This window comes from Bos indicus x Bos taurus, chromosome 1, assembly GCF_003369695.1.
Source record: "Bos indicus x Bos taurus breed Angus x Brahman F1 hybrid chromosome 1, Bos_hybrid_MaternalHap_v2.0, whole genome shotgun sequence".
NCBI lineage: Eukaryota > Metazoa > Chordata > Mammalia > Artiodactyla > Bovidae > Bos > Bos indicus x Bos taurus.
Window position 1 is genome coordinate 58,596,096 of NC_040076.1, and position 14,432 is coordinate 58,610,527.

At 42.9% G+C, this 14,432-nt stretch overlaps 1 protein-coding gene across 1 annotated transcript in view; it reads right to left on the reverse strand.

The window, feature by feature from the left end:
- Positions 1-14,047, reverse strand: part of DRD3 (dopamine receptor D3) — a 59,318-nt gene extending 45,271 nt beyond the window's left edge. Inside the window, exons 1-2 of the mRNA XM_027524427.1 lie at positions 13,638-14,047; positions 2,016-2,319 (exon numbers count right to left, since the gene is read on the reverse strand). Coding sequence (XP_027380228.1) covers positions 2,016-2,319; positions 13,638-13,699 — 366 coding nt within the window. The 5' untranslated portion in view covers positions 13,700-14,047. The remainder of the gene's footprint in view (positions 1-2,015; positions 2,320-13,637) is intronic.
- Positions 14,048-14,432: the final 385 nt, after the last annotated feature.

Sequence of the window (14,432 nt, forward strand, 5' to 3'; positions counted from 1 at the left end):
ACCATGATCCATCCAGAGTCCTGGAAACAATCACAGATGGACAGCTAAAGAAGGCCTAAGTGCACAGACACCAAAAGCCTGGTTTTATTTCAGATGCAATTAAGATGCTTATCAGAGGGAAGGTTCTCTTCCTGCATTTTTTCTGACATTCGTCCTTCTGAAAGACTGGAGAAATCCTTATAGTGTATAGGGATAGACAGAAACACTTTTCAGTGGCGTGTGGGGATGTTCTGAAGTGTTGACTAATCCATCCACACTGGGTTATGGCTACTAAAGTCTTCCTCTCTCTTGAATAGAAATTTACGCTTCTAACTCCTTTTCAGTATCATTATTAAAAAGTAAAAGTAAATAGTTCATTGTAACAATAGATGTAGCTGCAGATGGTGTAAGCAGAAATGGTCTATCTAACGCATACTGTGAAGAGCAGATTCATTTAACCATTCATACATCAAGTATTTATTTAGCACATATTATGTGCCAAGTAGTATATCTGGACTATGGGGAAAAAAGACAAAGGCATGGTTTATAATTTCAAGAATGTTTCTAATTGGGTTAGGAGGGCATGGCAACCCACTCCAGTATTCCTGCCTGGAGAATCCCCATGGACAAAGGAGCCTGGTGGCTTACAGACCATGGGGTCACAAAGAGTTGGACACGACTGAGTGACTAAGCACAGCAATTGAGTTGATGGAAAAGTCAAGATAATCACAAGATCCTTTACCATCAGGAACATCCTAATGGAAAAATAAATGCATAGTTTTTACTCTGAGTATTCCCTTAGCCTTGAAATCTATCCCAGTCAGCCTAGTTGCTTTTATTCTTGAATTTCCTTTTCTGTCTTCTTGATTTTGTTCCTTTATCTCTCCCCGTTGAGATCATAAGTCTAATTTTAGTTCCCAGTCATTCTTTAGTATGGTTACTCGGGTAAGCAGTCTGTGTTCGAGGTTTTTGCTCTCCTGTGATATGTCATACTTAATTAACTGTCATCTTCACTATTAATATTAACTGAGATATTAATTTGATGAATTTTAATTTCTCTTAATCATGGCATCATTTTGAGCCTTCATTGGATACCTCTTTAGAATGATATGCAGTGCAGAGGAGAAATATTAATAGTGTATTAAGGTATTTTTTAAAAACTCCTTAGTAATTGCATGTTTTCCTGGTAGGAATGTCTGTTTCTTGAACAGGTGTGGGCACCCCGATTTCCTTGTTAGCAAATGGATGTTTTGTCTTGATCACCTCCTGACTCTGTTTTGCACTTCCCAATGAAAATACTTTCAAATTTAAGAAATGTTTCTCTCTTGAAGAATTCTCCAGGGTCTGCTGCATTATCTAATGGGTGAGGGCTCTGTACTATTAATGGAGGCATCGAAAATAAAAATTTGGTCTTTTCCTGTGGAAGCAGAGTGTGGAGAACTGGTACCCAGGAGGAAAGTGCTGAGTCTAAGGGCAACTGAGCCATCAGAAGTCTGATCCGTTCGCAGACTGTTCTTTCTCTCTTTTTTTCTCATTTTCTCTGCTCTGTTTCTCTTACCTTCCCACCCCGCTTTCCTGTTTCCTCTCATTCAGTAAAAAAGATTTCGTTAAAAAAGAATTCCTCTGCCCTCGCCGCACACCCTCACCCCTACGTATTAGTATATTGAACACTTATGAGGAGGCCGCTGGACTGCCTCCCCCAGCCCTCCACGTCTTTGCAGCGTGACTGACACGGGGAGCAAACCTGGTGCGGTTTTTAGGATGAATCCCGTTTCTCAAGTCCAGTCACCTGGATGCTGGAGGCCCGGGGAAGAATCATTCCCAGCTCCCTGTTTCTGATGTGGGCAAGTAATGCTGCAATAAATGCTGCTCTCAGGACCTTCAGTTCCCTCGTGAACGGGAGAGTAACAGGAACTCTCCTTCCTTCCCAGACCCTGGATCACGGCTGGGAGCATTCAGAGCCCAGGCGCCAGATGCTCAGGGACGACAAAGACAAGCACGGTCACATGGGCAGCTTGCACGCGCGACCCACTCACCTCCAGGTACACCACCCAGGGCATCACCAGGGTGGCCACCAGCAGGTCCGCCACGGCCAGGCTCACCACCAGGTAGTTGGTGGTGGTCTGCAGGGCCCGTTCCTTCAGCACAGCCACACACACCAGAACATTGCCGAAGACGATGGCCAGGATGAGTGCGCAGTAGGAGAGGGCGTAGTAGGCGTGTGGGCGGGCCCGGCCGGCCCCTGTGGAGTTCTCTGCTGCACAGGTCGCGTTGATGTGGCCCCCCAGATGGTTGAGAGGTGCCATCGCCCCGAGGGAGCGGGTAACCCCCACGAGTTTCCTGGGAGGAGATAGAAAACAATGTCAGTCAAGTTAGACTCTTTGGAGTTTGACTTGCTTGGGTACATTTTTCAATTTATTTCTTCAACAGATATTTTACTGAGCACTTTCTATATGCCAGACACTATTCCAAGCCCTGGATATACAGCACCGAGAGAAGGGATAAAACCTCCTGCCTTTGTGAAGCCTCCATTCCAGAGGAGAAGACAGTAGTAAGATAAATAAAACATGTGGTATGTTTGATGAAGGTCTTCACAGGTGGCTCAGGGGTGGCTCTTGCCAATGCAGGGGATGCAGGTTCCGTCTCTGAGCGGGGGAGTTCCCCTGGAGAAGGAACTGGCAGCCCACTCCAGTATTCTTGCCTGCAGAATTCCACAGACAGAGGAGCCTGATAGGCTACAGTTCATGGGGTCACAAAAGAGTCAGACACAACTTAGAGACTAAAAAAAATGACAACAATGTGTTCAATGATGATATGTATTTTGAAGAACAATAAATTAGGGAAGGAGGTGAGGACAGGGTGAGGATTGTGTGTGTGTGCAATTCTCTGCTAGTGTGGGGAAGTCACAGTGTCCATCTCCTATACCAACATCTAGATGGATGTTGTGACTTTCCCACACTAGACACCCAATAGGCGGTCGGAATGCAGTTTTTGACTTGAGTGATCAGGAAGCCCTCAGGGAGATGGTGACCACTGAGTCATGACTTGGAGGACCTGAGGAAGCCGACTGCACAGAGCCAAGCAGGAGGAACAGCAGGTACAGAAGGCAGCGGCTGGTGGATGGAAGGGGCTGCAGGGAGACCAGTGTGCCTGGAGCCAGGTGAGGCAGGGGCAGAGTGGAAGGGTGTGGTTGAGAGGTCATGCAGGGCCCTTGAAAGAACCTCACTTGGGCTCTGAGTGAGCTGGGTAGCCACTGCAGGATTACAACCCCAAGTCTACCACTTCCTAACTCTGGGGACTTGGGCTTGCTGAGCTTCATTTCCCTCCTCTGTGAAATGGGGAAATAATGGAACTTGTCCAAATAGGGATTTTGTGAAGATTAAATGAGTTATAATATATGTAAGACATTGATAGCCATGCCCAGCACCTAGAAAGTGATGTGTCAGCTTTTTTTCTCTGATTGGTCCTTTTCTCTTAGCTTCCCACTGCCCTTTCCTTATTCGCCTCCCACTCTACCCTCCTCCCATTGCCTGCATTTGCCAGCTCCCCTGCCTCCCTCTGTTTCTCTTCACTTCCTTCAGTCTACCATTCTTTCTCTTGGGTCTTAGGTAGTAGGACATGGTGGTTTTGGAGACTGGATTATGGGAGAAAGTCTGAAGAGTAATGGGGTTTAGAGGCAGTATAGTGGTTTTTATATTTAGGAAAAATCCATGTGTGGAATTTTATTTGAAACCTCCTAATGATTTCATTTTATATTTTTGCCTGTGCCGCTTCTGGGATCTTAGTTCCCAGACCAGGAAGTGAACCCACACCACGGCAGTGAAAATGCCGGGTCCTAACCACTGGTACGTGCCTGCAAGTTGCTTTCTGTCAAACTCATTGTGACCATATGGACTGCAGCCCACCAGGCTCCTCTGTCCATGGGATTCTCCAGGCAAGAATACTGAAGTGGGTTGCCATGCCCTCCTCCAGGGGATCTTCCCAATGCAGGGATTGAAACTGTGTCTCCTGCAGCTCTAGCATTGCAGGCCGGTTCTTTACCGTTGAGCAACTGGGGAAGCCCCCTAACCACTAGATGACCAGGGAATTCCTGAAACTTCCTAATTTTTAAAGACTTATTACTAATTTAAAAAATATTTAAGCCTTATGAAGTCTCCCATCCCCCCCAAAAAATTCCCACATCCATGGGTCAATGAACCATATGTCACCAGTTTTTGATCTCTGACCTAGTTCAATGCTCTCACTTTTCAAACAGGGAAATTGAGACGTAGAGAGATTAGTAACATATCTTAAGTCATACAGCTTCTTAGGGAACCAGCATGCAGGCCTTCCAGTGCTCTTCTTTGGCATCTGAAAGCCATAGTAGCTGTCATATTACTACCCACTAGGAAAAGCCAACCTTCCAACTGTGGGGATGTTTGATGTAGAGTGGGAAAGGCAACAGAGGCCATCAGTTGGCCAACGACACCAACCTGTTGGGGCCAGAAGGGACTCTGGGCCCTCAAAGCCAGCTGTGTGTGTGTCCATGGGGACGAGAGGGAAATGCCTTTGTGCCAAGGGTAGCAGTGCCTTTGGTCCGGGAAGATCCCACATGCCACATGCTGGGGAAGCACAAAGCTTGTAGCCTTTAGCATGATCCTGAGACCTAGGCAGAGTGCTTCCCAGGGGCTCTGTACTTCTGAGGCCTTCACTCTGGACCCCATCTGGTCATAACCTCCCCAGAGGATGAAGTTGTGCCTTCCCATGGCACCAAGGAGCAGAACCACCCAGAGTCCACACTCCCTTTCTAGACTACACTCTTTATCTATCTGTGTGTATATGTGTATATATATGTATGTGTAATATGTAATTCAATGAATTTATTAATTTATGGCTGTGCTGGGTTTTCATTGCTGTGCAAGCTTTTTTCTAGTTGTGGCAAGCACGGACTACTCTGTGGTTGTGGTCTGCGGGCTTCTTGTCGCAGTGGCTTCTCTTGTAGAGAATGGGCTGTAGGGCACGTGGGCTTCAGTAGTTGCCTCTCCCGAGCTCTAGAGCACAGGCCTGATAGTTTTGGTGCTCCGGCTTTATTGCCTCGGGGCATGTGGGATCTTCCCAGACCAGAGACTGAACCCGTGCCTCCTGCATTGGCAGGAGGATGCTTTACCATTGGACCACCAGGGAGGCCCTCTAGACCCTACTCTTGGTATCAAGATCACAGGATTCTCTGCCCAGACTGCTTGGACCCTATTTCTAGGGCAGCACAGGCCTCATTTTGGATTTGTCACCCTGAAGGAAGACTGTGGCATATGTTTGGGACCCATGGGCTCCCGGGGTATCTGTTTGGGGGAGTTTGGATGAATAGCTTGGAGGTAGCCTGAGATGGGGAGAGAAGACAGAGCTCCTGGGACAGGATGGGGAGTGGGGTAGTTTCTCCTGCCTTCTCACATTTTGCATGGCACTCTTAAGGCCTGGGAATCCTAAATTCAAACCTGGCCTTCCAGATTTTTGAAAAGGTACCTTTATTAAGGCAGGAGGAGTAAACATTTCCTTCAATACTGTTTGTTAGTTATAACTAAACTATGTAGACATGGAGTATATGGGCCCCCATGAGAATTCTTGCTCCAGGCCCTGCCTTTGTGGCCAGCATTTGTTCTCAATTCTGCTAACTGCAGCTCTCCTTTGATTTGGAGATTGGCTTATTCCTGGCTGTCATTTTGTATCTCATTTTGAATGTTTCAGCCTGGAATGTGAAAGTGTTAAAGTGAACAAATAATTAATTGTAAGGGGCGAGCGGTTTGGAATGAACTCAGAGGATTGTTAAAAAAAAAAACAACACGTTCTTTATCTTGGCACACTGTTTGCACTAAATATATTTTAAAGCATAATAATAATTTTTGATAATAATTATAATTTTCTCATTATTCGGAGAAGGGCAGCCGCTACCCCGGAGATAGCACTGTTACTGCCAAGAGCTTTTGGAAAAATACAAAGCTTTCTGATTGTTCAAGGATATTTTCACCTTTGAGACAGGCTCAGGCCTGGAACATTTTTGCTTCTGCAGCTGGGCCGTGTTGGAAATCAGTGGCCAGGAATCACATTTTCCTGGGGTCTGCAGTTGGGTAGTGATGTCTTGGCCTTATCTCATCTTTTGGATAGGACGGAAGCATAAAGCCTTGGGATACTTGTTACCATTGTGCTGGACATTTTTGCTGAGGTTTGGCAGCTACTTAAAAATAGCACAGCTGAGTGTCAGTGACTAATTCTATGAAGGGAAACCCTTGACTCTGAAAATCAATTCTGAGCCTGATGTTGGAATCACCATTGCAATTTCTGACTTAATTACTTTTTGCATTACACTATCTCTAGTCTTAGATCCTTTAGCATAGCTGTGGGGTAAGCCTTGGTTGCCTAGGCAGTTCCTGATGGGTTGTGGATGTGGGAGATGAAAGCAGAAAATGACTGAGATGCTAGGTTACTCCCTATTTCTCAGCTAATTGTTTCAACTTCCTCCCTCCTTAGATTTTATTTAGGAATTTTTTTTTTTTTTTAACCAGCACTGCTTATATAACACAGAACAGGGCTGGGTTTTCTCTTTTCTTTCTTCTTTTGATAGATAACACTACTGATCTCCGGTAGGAGAAGTAAAGAGTCTAGAGAATTTGTGAACTTAATATTCACTCTCTAAGTGGACTTCTCTGGTGGTCCACTGGTTAGGAATTTGCTTGTCAAGGTAGGGAACAAGTATTCAATCCCTGATCAGGGAAGATTCCACATACTATGGGGCAACTAGGCCTGAGTGCCACAACTACTGAGCCCATACTCTAGAAGCTGTATGCTGCAATACTGAAGGCTGCACACACTAGAGCCCATGCTCTGCAACAGGAGAAGTCACTGCAATAGTAGCTCCCTCTTGCTGCAACTAGAGAAAACCCACACACAGCAGTGAAGACCCAGCCCAGCTGGGAAAAAAAGTCACTCTCTAAGTCAGTCAGTTCAGTCACTCAGTTGTGTCTGACTCTTTGCAACCCCATGGACTGCAGCACGCCAGGCCTCCCTGTCCATGGCCAACTCCCGGAGTTTACTCAAACTCATGTTCATTGAGTCGGTGAGGCCATCCAACCATCTCATCCTCTGTTGTCCTCTTCTCCTCCTGCCTTCAATCTTTCCCAGCATCAGGGTCTTTTCAAATGAATGAATTCTTCGCATCAGGTGGTCAAAGTTTCAGTTTCAGCATCAGTCTTTCCAATGAATATTCAAGACTGATTTCCTTTAGGATGGACTGGTTGGATCTCCTTGCAGTCCAAGGGATTCTCAAGAGTCTTCTCCAACACCACAGTTCAAAAGCATCAATTCTTTGACTCTCTAAGTAATTCATAACAATAGTCTGATTTCCTCATCAGCAAAATAAGGACAATCATACCCACTCTATAGGGTTATTGTAATGATCAAATAAAATTAAATATGCAAAGTCTTGGCACTGTTGACAACTGGGGCTGGAAAATTCTTTGTTGGGGTGAGGGGGTACTGTTTTCTATATTGTAAGATTTTTAGCAACATCCCTGACATCTACCCACTAGATGCCAGTAACATGGCCCTCCCTCCAGATGTTACAGTGAAACAACTCTCTGACATTGTCACTGTCCCTTGTGGGGCAAAATTGCTCTCCCCATTGAGAATCATGGCTCTAACATCATGTCTGGCACATTTCACTTAAAATATTGTAGCTTTTATTGTTTAAGGGCAAGTGGGAATAGGTGAAGGAGTCAAATAAACTACAATTGCAGAGTGTCTAATGGACGTGGAAATTAGGAGATTACTGCTGACCTCAGTGAAGGGTGTTAGTTAAAAGTGGATGGAGGTGAGAAAGTGGAAAGGCAAGGACTAGAAGATTATTGCTGGTCTTACTCTTTCAAGAATCTTTACATATCACACTACTTACAAATTTTAAAGAGCTTTTTAATTTCTTACACAGTATTTAGAGTTTATTGTAGCATCTCTTTGTTCAGTTCAGTTCAGTCACTCAGTCGTGTCCAGCTCTTTGCGAACCCATGAATTGCAGCACGCCAGGCCTCCCTGTCCATCACCAACACCCAGAGTTCACACAAACTCACATCCATCGAGTCGGTGATGCCATCCAGCCATCTCATCCTCTGTCGTCCCCTTCTCCTCCTGCCCCCAATCCCTCCCAGCATCAGAGTCTTTTCCAATGAGTCAACTCTTCACATGAGGTGGCCAAAGTACTGGAGTTTCAGCTTTAGCATCATTCCTTCTAAAGAATACCCAGGACTGATCTCCTTTAGAATGGACTGGTTGGATCTCCTTGCAGTCCAAGGGACTCTCAAAAGTCTTCTCCAACACCACAGTTCAAAAGCAGCAATTCTTTGGCGCTCAGCTTTCTTCACAGTCCAACTCTTGCATCCATACATGACCACAGGAAAAACCATAGCCTTGACTAGATGGACCTTTGTTGGCAAAGTAATGTCTCTGCTTTTGAATACGCTATCTAGGTTGATCATAACTTTCCTTCCAAGGAGTAAGCGTCTTTTAATTTCATGGCTGCAGTCACCATCTGCAGTGATTTTGGAGCCCAAAAAATAAAGTCACACTGTTTCCACTGTTTCCCCATCTATTTCCCATGAAGTGATGGGACCAGATGCCACGATCTTCATTTTCTGAATGTTGAGCTTTAAGCCAGCCTTTTCACTCTCCTCTTTCACTTTCATCAAGAGGCTTTTGAGTTCCTCTTCACTTTCTGCCATAAGGGTGGTGTCATCTGCATATCTGAGGTTATTGATATTTCTCCTGGCAATCTTGATTCCAGCTTGTGCTTCTTCCAGCCCAGCGTTTCTCATGATGTACTCTGCATATAAGTTAAATAAGCAGGGTTACAGTATACAGCCTTGACGTACTCCTTTCCCTATTTGGAACCAGTCTGTTGTTCCATGTCCAGTTCTAACTGTTGCTTCCTGACCTGCATTTAGGTTTCTCAAGAGGCAGGTCATGTGGTCTGGTATGCCCATATCTTTCAGAATTTTCCATAGTTTATTGTGATCTACACAGTCAAAGGCTTTGGCATAGTCAATAAAGCAGAAATAGATTTTTTTCTGGAACTCTCTTGGTTTTTCCATGATCCAGCAGATGTTGGCAATTTGATCTCTGCTTCTCTGCCTTTTCTAAAACCAGCTTGAACATCTGGAAGTTCACGGTTCATGTATTGCTGAAGCCTGGCTTGGAGAATTTTGAGCATTACTTTACTAGCGTGTGAGATGAGTACAACTGTGTGGTAGTTTGAACATTCTTTGTCATTGCCTTTCTTTGGGACTGGAATGAAAAGTGACCTTTTCCAGTCCTGTGGCCACTGCTGAGTTTTCCAAATTTGCTGGCATATTGAGTGTAGCACTTTCACAGCATCATCTTTCAGGATTTGGAATAGCTCAACTGGAATTCCATCACCTCCACTAGCTTTGTTCGTAGTGATGCTTTCTAAGGCCCACTTGACTTCACATTCCAGGATGTCTGGCTCTAGGTGAGTGATCACACCATCGTGATTATCTTGGTTGTGAAGATCTTTTTTGTATAGTTCTTCTGTGTATTCTTGCCACCTCTTCATATCTTCTGCTTCTGTTGGGTCCATACCATTTCTGTCCTTTATCAAGCCCATCTTTGCATGAAATGTTCCCATGGTATCTCTAATTTTCTTGAAGAGATCTCTAGTCTTTCCCATTCTGTTGTTTTCCTCTATTTCTTTGCATTGATCGCTGAGGAAGGCTTTCTTATTTCTCCTTGCTACTCTTTGGAACTCTGCATTCAAATGGGTATATCTTTCCTTTTCTCCTTTGCTTTTCGCTTCTCTTCTTTCACAGATATTTGTAAGGCCTTCACAGACAACCATTTTGCTTTTTTCATTTCTTTTCCATGGGGATGGTCTTGATCCCTGTCTCCTGTACAGTGTCGCAAACCTCTGTCCATAGTTCATCAGGCACTCTATCAGATCTAGTCCTTTAAATCTATTTCTCACTTCCACTGTATAGTCATAAGGGATTTGATTTAGGTCATACCTGAATGACCAATGGTCTGATGCTGTAAAGAGCAATATTGCATAGGAACCTGGAATGTTAGGTCCATGAATCAAGGCAAATTGGAAGTGGTCAAACAGGAGATGGCAAGAGTGAACATCGACATTCTAGGAATCAGCAAACTAAAATGGGCTGTAATGTGTGAATTTAACTCAGATGACCATTATATCTACTGCTGCAGGCAGGAATCCCTTAGAAGAAATGGAGTAGCCATCATGGTCAACAAAAGAGTCCAAAATGCAGGACTTGGTTGCAATCTCAAAAATGACAGAATGATCTCTGTTCATTTCCAAGGCAAACTATTCAATATCACAGTAATCCAAGTCTATGCCCCAACCAGTAATGCTGAAGAAGCTGAAGTTGAACGGTTCTATGAAGACCTACAAGACCTTTTAGAACTGACACCCAAAAAAGATGTCCTTTTCATTATAGGGGACTGGAATGCAAAAGTAGGAAGTCAAGGAACACCTGGAGTAACAGGCAAATTTGGCCTTGGAGTACGGAATGAAGCAGGACAAAAGCTAATAGAGTTTTGCCAAGAGAACACACTGGTCATAGCAAATACCCTCTTCCAACAACACAAGAGAAGACTCTACACATGGACATCACCAGATGGTCAACACCAAAATCATATTGATTATATTCTTTGTAGCCAAAGATGGAGAAGCTCTATACAGTAGCAAAAACAAGACTGGGAGCTGACTGTGGCTCAGATCATGAACTCCTTATTGCCAAATTCAGACTTAATTTGAAGAAAGTAGGGAAAACCACTAGATCATTCAGGTATGACCAAAATCAAATCCCTTATGATTATACAGCATCTCTTTGAGTGAGTGTCTAATCTGCTTTAAAAAGCAGAGGGACATAGTGTGGACAGGCCCCCATGAGCTATGACATGCATTCTGCTTTGATGATATTCTGTCCCTCAGTGTGGAACCACAGTCTGCCTGGAATATCTGTACATTGCCTTGTTTGGGCTCCTGGTTCCATACAAGACTCCCATTTGAGTTTGTTGGGAAGTTACTCATTAAGATTTATAAGGTTTTAATTATTCGTTTTCTTTCTTTGAGGACATGGAGTTAGGCAAAACACAACAAAAACAAAAACACCTTGAGTTCTCAACCTCCTTCTGAAGATAAGAATCACTACCACTTCTGGCTGCTCCTCTGTACTAGGCACTAGTACTTTACAGATATCACCTCATTTTAATATTTATAGTAACCCTGAAGGTGGATATTGATATCTTCTTTTTATAGATTAAGAAACTGAGACAGAATTTCAGTAACTTCCCCAGGATTGCACAATATAGGGGTCTGAGTTGAGCCCAACTTTAATCTTGTGTCTTCCTAAATCCAAAATTTGTGACTTATTTAATGTATCTATGATGACTCCCCTGGTGGCTCAGACAGGAAAGCGTCTCCCTATAATGCAGGAGACCCGGGTTCAATCCCTGGGTTGGGAAGATCTCCTGGAGAAGGCAATGGCAACCCACTCCAGTATTCTTGCCTAGAAAATCCCATGGATGGAGGAGCCTGGTAGGCTACCATCCATGGGGTCGCAAAGAGCCGGACACGACTGAGCGACTTCACTTCACTTTCTTTCATGCTGGGGGTGGAAGTCACTACGGACAATCATTTCCAGGTGACAACAGGGTTGCAAGACCAATCCCTTGTGTCACAGATCCCTGTCTTTTGCCAGCTCTGAACTTTCACTCAGTTACATCCTGATCTCTAGTCTCCAAGGCTTTTCTGGCTTGGGAATTCAATTCAGACTTGCTGTATTGCCTGAAAAAATTAATAATTATAACTAATTTATTCATTTACAAGCATTATTTTATTTAAACCTCATAACAACTTGATGAAAGAAATAGGTGCTATTATTATCCCCATTTTTGCAGATGAAGAAAGAAAGTAACAGAAAGGTTAAGGATGTCACTGAGGTCATACACCAGTAATTATGGAGCTGATTCAACCCAAGAGCTGTCTGTTTCCAGAGCCCCATGTTCTTAACTTCCCCATTATTCAGGTGAGAGAGACAAGCCAGAAATGGGGGCTAATTTTAAAACCTCGCTTTTTCAGAGTATCTTGTGCACATGACCTGACCAAGCTCAGAGAAGTCAATGCAGGTGCACACCGCACATAGAAACAGTGGGAGTTACATTGTCATTATTATTAGAGATAGTCTTTAGCATTTCTATGGCACTTTATTCTTGAAAATTGTGTCTAATTTATTTTCCTACTGAAGATTCTTAAGTGAATTGAAATTCATAGCTTACTTATATATTTGGGCACATTTACGTTGTTGGCAAATATACAGAGGAAAATCATACCTGGTTACTGAGATCCAGTAGCTAAGGTAATATAGTTTTTTCTTCATTAAACTTGCCCATTAAAGCAGAGCATCCCCACTTTCCATCACAAATTCTGGTATCTGAATATCCTACCATTCTAGTCAGAGGTAAAATGGGGAACTCAATGGATTAGTCAATTAACAAGCAAATATTGATTGATGACAACTTCAACGTATTAGAAATTGAATTTAGTATTGGGTAAAATCTACTTGGTATTTGTTTTAATTCACATTCCATAATAAGCAGCCTTCTGTATAGATTCATTAATATCAGGTATGCATTTTGATGCTGTCAGTATTTACTCTGCTCAACACCTCTGCACACTGCTGGCCAAGCAGACCCTTGAAAATGTTCAACTATAAATAAACAGTGTCTGAGTAAGAATCTTTCTCATACTGTATCTGCTTCTCTTTGGTTACAAGAAATCCAATGCAGTATCAAGCAGCAATTCTTCACTCTTACCTAAGGACAGGCATTATACTGACCTTTTCGTGTCAGTAAGCAAACGGCTTCACCTATAAAGTTCAAGCAGGATGTAGAACGTGTCTAGATTCAGTTTCACTTTGCTATTGCTGCATTATTATTTGTGCATTCATTTTGATAGTATTTGATTAAACTGAAGGCATGGACTGGAACAAATGCCTAATTGCAACAACTTCCATTGACCCAATAAGCTACTGTAAGTAATGAAAGTCCCACAATTAAACAACAATATCCTCAAAATCATCTGCCATCATTAAAGAAAATATACACAATCATCATCTCAAGTACTGCATATCTCTGTTGGGAATAATTGGATTCTGACTTGGAAGCAGCCTAACTTAAAATAGACCATTGAAAACAGTGCCTCTCCAAACCCTCAGCTCTGGATTACCAGGGTGCTGAATTGGGGAGTTTAAAATAACAGACCCTTTCAATTAAGTAAAACCCTTAAGAAGAAAATAATCAACTTCCATACAAATCTCAGGAATAGTAACAGCTTTTTATTTTTCATTTTAAAATTCTGCCTTGATATAGTTTCTAGAGCCCATGAAGATCTAATTTTAGGGGAAAAACGAGAAAGAAAATACATTTCTACTGTCCAAAAAATGAGGAGAAAATGAAAACAGTTTCCTCAGGGGTTCAGGTTTTTAAGAGAGGGTACAGAGTTGTAATGTATAGTCTCAGAGAACCACAGAACCCCAAGCTGCTTAAATAACCTCTTAGGAAAACACTGTGTATTAAATTAGAAATGAAATAAAATTACTTACCCTGAAAATTTCTTCTGATTTCTGGAGGCTGTGGGGTTTAGCACTTCAGCTCCTATAACCATTTACGAACAGCAGACATGCCCAAGCAAAGCAAACTTTGCCATTCTCAGGACACAGAAACTGTGGAAATGAACAGAAATAAAATCACCCATTTTTGCCTCTAAGGTGAAATCATTTATGTGCTGCTCTTCCAGCGTCCCTATTAGACCTTACTGCATGTTTCATGACTGCTTTTGAATGCATCGTTTTCTCTAGAGGATTTGGGAGGGACCCTGAACTGAGTGTCGCTTGGGTCAGCCCTTCAGAAGCTCTGTCCTTGGTGCTGAAAGAGAAGTGTAGCAAGCAGAAGCAGAACCCGTTTTCTACCTTGCTTTTCTCTTTTCCCTCTGTGCCTCTATGTGCTTTGTGCTATGCTTTTTAGTACATGTGTATTTTCCCCTCAATGCTCTTTTGAATCTCAGTTTCCCACTGTCTTTACTTCTATGGCTTTAATTTATCTTGAATAATTCTCACCTTTCTCAGTTTAATTGTCATTCCAGCTTTTGGTGGGTGTAAAGATGATTGGTTCAGAAGAATGAGCAGATCAACAAATTGATACCACAAGTGGTTAATAGAAATCAGTACAATTTAAAACACAACTGACAGAATAATTGAACTTGGAGGTGTAAGCCTGTCTTGGAAAAGAAGGTTAAAGGAAATATATTATAGAGGAAGCAAAACCGAAGCATGTAACTGGTGATAAAGATGAAATAAGCTTAATACTATGAGAAATTTTAAATGTTTATTTAGCGACAC